At 31.6% G+C, this 8,472-nt stretch overlaps 1 protein-coding gene across 1 annotated transcript; it reads left to right on the top strand.

The window, feature by feature from the left end:
- Positions 1-4,531: 4,531 nt before the first annotated feature.
- LOC114390735 (glucan endo-1,3-beta-glucosidase 8-like) lies at positions 4,532-8,472 on the top strand. The gene is made up of 2 exons (XM_028351604.1): positions 4,532-5,609; positions 7,247-8,472. Exons 1-2 carry the CDS (start codon positions 5,281-5,283, stop codon positions 8,352-8,354), a joined length of 1,437 nt encoding a protein of 478 aa, XP_028207405.1. The 5' UTR covers positions 4,532-5,280; the 3' UTR covers positions 8,355-8,472.

Raw genomic sequence — 8,472 nt, 5'->3', positions numbered from 1 at the left:
TATGCAAGTCAAGGAATAGATTCAGCTAACATTTAAGTAAATATTAAAACCGTATTTGTAATGACCCCCAACAAAAAATGTTTCTTCGTAACAAATTTCTCAGTTTAATACGATCTTGTCGTTTTGTTTTCTTTTAAGATCCGAATAAGGGTCTATATTGAAATTGCATTGGCAGATTACCAAATTATAAATTGAGCTTAGCTTTATTTTTATTCAAAAACTTAGAGTTGATTAGCATAATAATCAAAATCTTAATCATGTCCGAGTTGAATTTTGCCTGATCATCGTCTAATCAATACCAACCGACGAAAACATGCGTAGAATGTTATTTTTTATATTTTAAATAAAAAAATGATGGATTACATCCCAGTTTGAACATTTTCTTCTATAATTTTTCTTGTACGTAGTTTCGAACCCGTTTTCGAGGAAAATATATTCTTGCCCGTGTTTGCTGTTTTAAGGATAAGTGTTCTTATTGGAGTTGTTCGTCCTTGTTTAGACCAACTGATAGCGGGTTGTCGTTGGCAGATTAAGACAATTCAAATTAAGGGGAGGGACCGAAATCCCACACCCCCACTAAAATAAAATAAAATTTAAATTTAAAAGTATGCTATACATTATCCTTTGAATGTTTATGTTATATAAATTAATACTTTTATATCATTTTGAAGCATGCTAATTATTTATTTCCTTTTTTTGGGCTACTGCAGATTGTGCCCTAGTTTTGAGAATTTCTTTGTGCACCCACTGATTTTCTTGTACACCCAACACTTTTTTATTTTTCCAAAATTACCCTTGGTAAACTTATGGATTCGTAATCCACAAGCTTACGATTACAGATTTTTTAATTCTTTTTAAAAATATTTTACAAATTAATTACTCATGTAGGATTTGAACCTGTGACTTTTAGATTATTAACATGACGTTCTAATCAATGGAACTAATAGATCAATTATGTTATAAAATAATTAATATTATTATATGTAACATTAAAATTTTTAATGTATATTTAATGCACATGTAAATTTACATAATAAATTGTGACAATCAATTTTGGTGCATTAAATATATTAGAACAAAATTAATTGTCACAAAATTTATTATGTAAATTTATATGTGTATTAAATATACATTAAAAATTTTAATAATTCTGTATGGGCCATTGAAAAAATGAAAAAGTATTGAATGTATATGGAAAACACTGGGTGCACAAAGAAAATTTTCCTAATTCCTTACTCCTTCCGCTTGCTCGAGTATCAAAATAAGATCATAATCACAAGTAAACTACCAAACCCATAATTATTTCATGCTGTTGGTAATAGTTGGTCTCAAGTTGCTTTTGTTTATCTGTAAAAGTGCAACGTTATTATTTCATGCTGTTTATTGTTGTCTGGTAATGTCTAATATGGTAACTTCCCTAACAATGGGCAAACTTCTCATTTAGCATGGATATATTAACTTTCTCCTACATTAACTTTCCTCTCTTAAAACAACTTTTCTTTCTCCATCCATACACTAACATTTATCGTTGTTTTAAATCTCACAGTTCAACGGTAGGAAATTCCTATGTTTTATTTTTTATTTTTATCGGTAAATGTTAGTTGTTAATATTGTTAGTTTTTGTTAGTTGAGAATTTGAATCCTTGATCTCTCTCCCATTCCCTTTTCACTTTACTATTAAATCAATCTTATATTTCTCTTGAAAAAGCTTATGTAATGCTTAGGATTCATACCTAACTCTTGTGATTGTGAGAGGAACAAACTCAACTTTTCATCTTAAAATTAGTTTTACACTTAAAGGCTTCAACAAAATTTCTTGTAAGTTGGAAAAAAAGTAACTAACTAAACAGATACTTTTTTTTAAGGTTAGTGTTTTAATAATCACAAAGTCTCATATTATTTAATAGTTGAAGTTGTAATTTATAAAAACTCTTTCCTCTCAATTTATCGAATTGTATTTTATAAGAATAAAATCGTGATAGTCAACCAAGTATCTAAATGAACAATACATCAGGAACCCTAACTATACCTGCAGATTTGAAGCCTAAACATTAACGTTATTATTAAAACCTAAACAACTTTTGTTCCTTAGCCTCCACTGGAAGATTTGTTCCAATAATAACAATATATGTACACTTAAGTTCGAAACAGATAATTTGTGTAAAATGTAAATAATGATAATGATTTTAGGGCGAGAAAGTGTTCAATACAGTAATCTACTGCACTAATAATAGCAGCATTAATGTAAAAAAAAAAAATAGCAGCGTTAGACATTTTGATGAGTTATTGAATGACAAGTGACTAATAAACTTTCTAGGTTCATATAATTACCTGTGTCAAACTAAGTCCATGAAAGTGAAATTGTCCACAAGTGTCACTTTTTTCAAAATTGTCGGTTGATTGTTGGACACTTGTACCACCCGCATCAATTGATTTCTTGTTTTTCTCTTTTAACTCCTTTAGGTTGCTTTTCAAAGGGACGCTCCTTCCTTTTCAAAATCTTTGAAAATTAATCTGCATGCCTTGAACATTTAATTATCTACTGAACTTGAAACTAAATCCTAAATCCTTACTCGGATTGTTGATTGTTACAATTAAAAAAAAAACAGACTGGGAGTGATAAATCTGGCTTTGTTGACATTGAAATATTAATTAAATACTAGTTTTCTTCTATGTTTAACCCTTTTGACTCCATGCAGGTAAACGCGTTTTGGTTATTATTGCAACGAAGAAATGTCGTAAACCCGTAACACTAACAAATTTCGTGCATATTTGAATTTCGATTTAAGATATGATGCACGAATTTCAAAATAAATTTAATGGTTCACAAATTTAATTTTACAAAAACAAAATAATCTAAATGTTTTTGTAAATTTTATTTTGCTCCGAATATTCATGTGCAACTGAAAAACAATCATGCACTTCATAATCCATATGTGTGGATGTGATACAGGAGCCAGCAATGCGAGTAGTATCTATGAATGATGTTAGATATTGGAATGGAATTGAAGTTATCTATCTGTCAAGTTATGTTATGTGGCCTGTGGCCTAAGCTAATCTTATCCTCTCATTCTCTCTTTTTTTTCTCATTTTTTTTTAAATTTCTAATAAAAAATAAACTATTTTTCGGAAAAAATATTCATTGTTTTCCAACAATTTTTTGTACTTTTAATTTTGTTACAAGACTCTCATTTAAAGAACAGAAACTAGTAATTGTTGGGATCCGATTCTTCCCACGTGTAGTCTACGTGTAAAATTGAATTTGTGATTCTCAATGAAATAAGCCAATTGTTGTAAGAGATATTATTATTTTTTAAAACATAAATCTCAACAGGTTCACAAAAATTGGTCTTCTCATAATTGCAATAACCTAGAACTATTAATTTTCATGACACGTGATTATCTTTAAATACATGTAATCTATTATAATAACATATAATCTGGAGTGGCTATTACCTATCACAAACTTAATTAAATTTATATAATTTTGTATCTAATACATTTATTAATTATTACAAGCATTTCAAAGAAAAAAAAAATCTTAATTAATGCGTGTAATAAAACTATGACCATACGGATAAAAAGAAAAACAATCCGAGCTCAGGAAATTGAAATTTCAAATTTTTAGTTGTTTAAAATTCTGTTTTAAAATTTTAAAATTTTAAATTCTTCATAAAAAATATCCAAACAAATGAATTTTAAATTACAAAAATTTAAATTTCCTGATAATTTACTTTTCTCAGTTAAAATTCTCTATCCAAACACACTCTAAAAGTATTTAAGATATCATTTTCTTATTAAGAATCATAAATCTCATATTTAATAAACCTTTACCTTAATTTTGTAATTTTTAATAAATTTTAATTAATAATAACAGATATATTGAAATATTAGAATGTGTATTGCGAATATTCTTCTTAAAATTACATATATCTTTTATAGAAGGCAACTTTATTCTAATTTAAATATTTAAAATAATCGCATAATTAAAAAAGACATCAATATTACATGTAATTTCGTTATATCATAATTTATCAAAAAGATAAAAGATATTTTTTTAACAAAAAAAAGAAAGATAAAAGATATAAAACAGTGTTGATGGAAATAAATAAAAGATTACAATATCTTCATCCAAAATATTTCTCTATTAATATAAGATGCAAATACAGAAACGTATCTAGTAAAAGATACATATAATTCTATTAAAAATTAAACTCTAATTTAACTAAAGTATGAAAACACTTTCAAAATAAAACTAAATAAATTCCTATTCCCATGCCAACGTCATTCCTTTGGTCCTTCCTTCAACCAAAAAGGCTTCCGTCATCCTCTAACCAATAACATAAAAAGTTAAAAACTCTAATTTAATTTATTTTTTCATGGATCATAAGTATTTCTCAACTCATTGGATCCTTATATGAATGCAACCAAATCTTTCACCCACTATTCCGACCTTTAGGTTTATAGTCTTTAATTTGATTATGATTATTGATTATACCTTTCTCCTTCAGACTTTATTCCTTCTACTTTACTCTTCACAATTGTTCTCTCCCTTTTTGTTTTTTCACTTGGTTTCTGAGCTTCTCAAGTGATAGCCGTTATAGCTATCTTGAACAGCGGTTATGGTTGCCCCAAAATAATTAATTAATAATAATTAAAAAAGCGTAAGGGAATTTGTCTCTATCATTCATATATTTTCACTACCCCACTTTCCCTTTCACAAGTTCCATAGTTTTTCTTCTTACTCCTTAATCTCTCTCTCTCTCTCTCCCTTCTTCACAAGAAGATAAAAGAAACTGGGTTGCTTTTTGTCCATCTGGGTTTTGGACATCACATTCTCTGCCCTCTCTTTTTCTTTGTGATAGAACAAACAAGACCAATAAGAGAACAGGGAGAGGAAAAAAAAAAGAATAAGCTATTCTTTTTTTTTTTATGGGTTTTTGTTTATAAATATTGTTAAATCAATCTTTTTTTTGTTCAATTTTGATCTTTTATATAATAGTTCCTCTCTTGATTGCTTGATCCTTTAGACTATCATCACCGTCTCATTCATCGTGGCTTCGTGGGGTGTGATAAAGTTGCTAAATTTTCGCTGATTCTTCCAACCCTACTTTCAAAAACGGTTCCTTTCTCTTGCACCCTCTGTCTCCATCCATATAGAAACAAGAGAGTTTCCGTTTCTGTTCATTTAGCCATTTTTGCATACCCTTTTTTCTTCTTCATTCTTGTGTTTCTTTGTTTGTGAGGGAAAGTTTTTTTTTTTTTTTTGTTGCTATTGCAATGGAGAAAAACTGGGTTTTGAGATGGATTTTTGTGGTGGGGTTGATGTGTTTGAGTGTGGAAGGGATTGGTGTGAATTGGGGAACTCAAGCAACCCACAAGTTGCCACCAGACACAGTGGTTCAGATGTTGAAGGATAATGGGATTAAGAAAGTGAAGCTTTTTGATTCAGATGACTCCACCATGAGTGCTTTGGCTGGGACTGGGATTGAAGTCATGGTGGCTATCCCTAATAATCAGCTTGCTGAGATGAATGACTATGGCAGGGCCAAACAATGGGTCAAGAAAAATGTCACACGTTACAACTTCAATGGAGGAGTTAATGTCAAGTGAGTTTTGCAACAAAAAATTTCAATTTCAGTTGACTGCATTAGTTATTGTTATTCTAAATCTGTTATGTAAATTGGTCTTTCTTTCTTTGATTGTGTTTTTGTATGAAGTTTAGAGGTTATATTTGGTAAAAGATATGGTTGTTTCTTGTTGGTTTAGTTTTGGCATTTTGATCACGTGTATTTGATGCATGGTCCTTGATTCTTTGTGTTGGATTTCTTGGGGAATTTTTATGTCTGGCTCGTTCTAATTCCTGCATTGATTATGCTTCATGGTGGCCTGCTAATGTTTCTCCTTATGGAAAATATTGGATGCCCTGTGTTCTATTATCATTCACATAAGGAGAGAATAATGAATAATATTATGTATTTTTTTTTTTTTTGCAGATGAGATTAGGGACCGAACATAGAAAAGTGTGAAACGAATCTTTCAAAAGTGAACCAAAAGTTTCTTTTTTTTTTTAATCAGGGAAGCTCTATGGATTGGGCGATTCCCTAGAATTAGATCCTTTTTTTTGGTAGTGATGCCTGATAAGTCCTTTGTAACTTTGTATGTGGCTGAAGAGAAGGATATTTGTTCCAAGAATAATTTTGCCGTTTTAGGAGGTGATTGATAAGTTTCTTTTTATAATGTAAAGTACTCTATAACTTTTTTCTTATAAAAAGAAACGGAGGAGGTAGGATTATTTAGGGGGGGAGATATATTAATGTGTCAAAGTTCTCTCTAACATAGTTGTCTTATCATCTATCCTAATTTCTATTAATCTTTGCAAGTAATCCATGAATGTCAGGAATTTTGTATGCTTATGTATTATTTTAGGGGAAGAGAATATTGTTTTTTGTGTGTATTTTTTTGGGGGGTATTAAATAACTGATACCAAGCCTTAGACAAGATCCCTAACAGAACAATGAGAACTTAAGCCTCTGTTTGAATGTTGAATACATCAATTTGTTGCAGTCACAATGAACTGCACTGGAAAGTGTGAAAACGTATAAACAAACACACTATATAGGGCATGCTTGTTGGTGCTGCGGCTTGCAGTTCTCCAGTTTTTCCTTTTGCATTGGTTAATGAGAAATTTTAATAATTTTAAGGCTGCTAGAAGTTTAGGGGTTAAAAATGATATTTTCGTAGTTTCATGAGACTTGTTGAACATTTAGATGCAAACTGCCTGCCTATTATTATTAAATGCCACTTGTTATACTTTATTGGATGGAAATCCGAAATTATTTGTATCAACTTCTCTTGTGATGCTATTTTTTGTCCTTGTTAAGCAAACTTGTTAAGTATTTTTGTTGGGAATAATTTGGAGCTATGTTAGGCTTAGGATCTTGGCTATAGCATAAGTAGCAACATTGGTAGAGTCTGTTTTAGTCATTGGATTGGTCAAGCTCTCAAATAATGGTGTTCCAAGCAATTCTTCACAAATATATATCACTGACACCTTTAGCAGGAAGCACTAAAGCATTAATACTGTCCTCCTGGTGTGAAAACCCTTTTGTCAATTTTGATTTTGGAAATATTTATTTACAATGAAATTTATATTTTCTTTCCCTGCCAAACTCTCTTTGTTGATTTCCCTCTTTTGACCAATTTAAATGTAGATTTATGCATACTTATCTATATTCTCTTGTAGGTATGTAGCGGTCGGGAACGAGCCATTTTTAAAATCCTACAACAATTCATTCTTGAATATCACCCTCCCTGCACTGCAGAACATTCAAAATGCCCTTAATGAAGCAGGTCTTGGAGACAAAATAAAGGCTACAGTGCCCTTAAATGCTGATGTGTATCAGTCTCCAGAGAGTAATCCTGTTCCTTCTGCAGGAATATTTAGGCCTGATATCAGTGGTCTCATGACACAGATAGTGCAATTTCTCAGCAAGAATGGTGCCCCATTTACCGTGAACATTTACCCCTTCTTGAGCCTTTATGGTAACGACGATTTTCCTTTCAACTATGCCTTCTTCGACGGTGTGGACAATCCGGTAAACGATAACGGTACTCCATACACCAATGTCTTTGATGCAAATTTTGATACCTTGGTTGCTGCTCTCAAATCAGTTGGGTTTGGGGACCTGCCTATTTTGGTGGGAGAAGTAGGATGGCCTACTGAAGGGGACAAGAATGCCAACGCAGGCAATGCTTTGAGATTCTATAATGGCCTTCTGCCAAGGCTTGCAGCAAATAGAGGCACCCCACGCCGCCCTGGATACATTGAAGTTTATCTATTTGGACTCATCGACGAGGATGCCAAGAGCATTGCGCCAGGAAACTTCGAACGCCATTGGGGAATATTCAGATACGATGGACAACCTAAGTTTCCAATGGACCTTTCTGGTCAGAACCAAAACAAATTTCTCATAGGTGCACAGAACGTGAAATATCTTGCTCCTAGGTGGTGCATGTTTAATCCTGATGCCAAGGATCTCAGCAAACTTCCAGATAACATTAACTATGCTTGCACCTTTGGAGATTGCACCGCGCTTGGATATGGTTCTTCGTGCAACAATTTGGATGCAAATGGGAATGCCTCTTACGCGTTCAATATGTACTTCCAAGTGCAAAATCAGAACCCCATGGCATGCAATTTTCAAGGTTTGGCCAAGCTTACAACGGATAATATCTCAACACCCACTTGCAATTTTATCGTTCAGATAGTTAATTCTTCAGCCTCTTCTTTGATGATGCCCTCACTAGTTGCTATCTTGTTTGTTAGTTTATTCTTGATTCTGTTTTCTTAGGATTTCTTTGTACATACATTAGAGATGTTATTTTTTATTTATGGTTTCATTATTTCTTGGAGATATAGTCTGGATGATATTAATTAGTTTACAGTTTCTTTCAATACTGAATTTCTCA

This window comes from Glycine soja, chromosome 16 (genome assembly GCF_004193775.1).
Source record: "Glycine soja cultivar W05 chromosome 16, ASM419377v2, whole genome shotgun sequence".
Classification (NCBI taxonomy): domain Eukaryota; kingdom Viridiplantae; phylum Streptophyta; class Magnoliopsida; order Fabales; family Fabaceae; genus Glycine; species Glycine soja.
The sequence above is the reverse complement of the archived record's forward strand: the minus strand, read 5'-3'. Positions and strand labels throughout refer to the sequence as shown.

What these genes read in the sequence shown, in the direction of transcription:
- LOC114390735 (XM_028351604.1), top strand. Translation starts at nt 5,281, where the DNA reads ATGGAGAAAAACTGGGTTTTGAGATGGATTTTTGTGGTGGGGTTGATG. An exon ending in AATGGAGGAGTTAATGTCAA is followed by an intron (nt 5,610 to 7,246) that starts GTGAGTTTTGCA and finishes ATTCTCTTGTAG; the next exon opens with GTATGTAGCGGTCGGGAACG.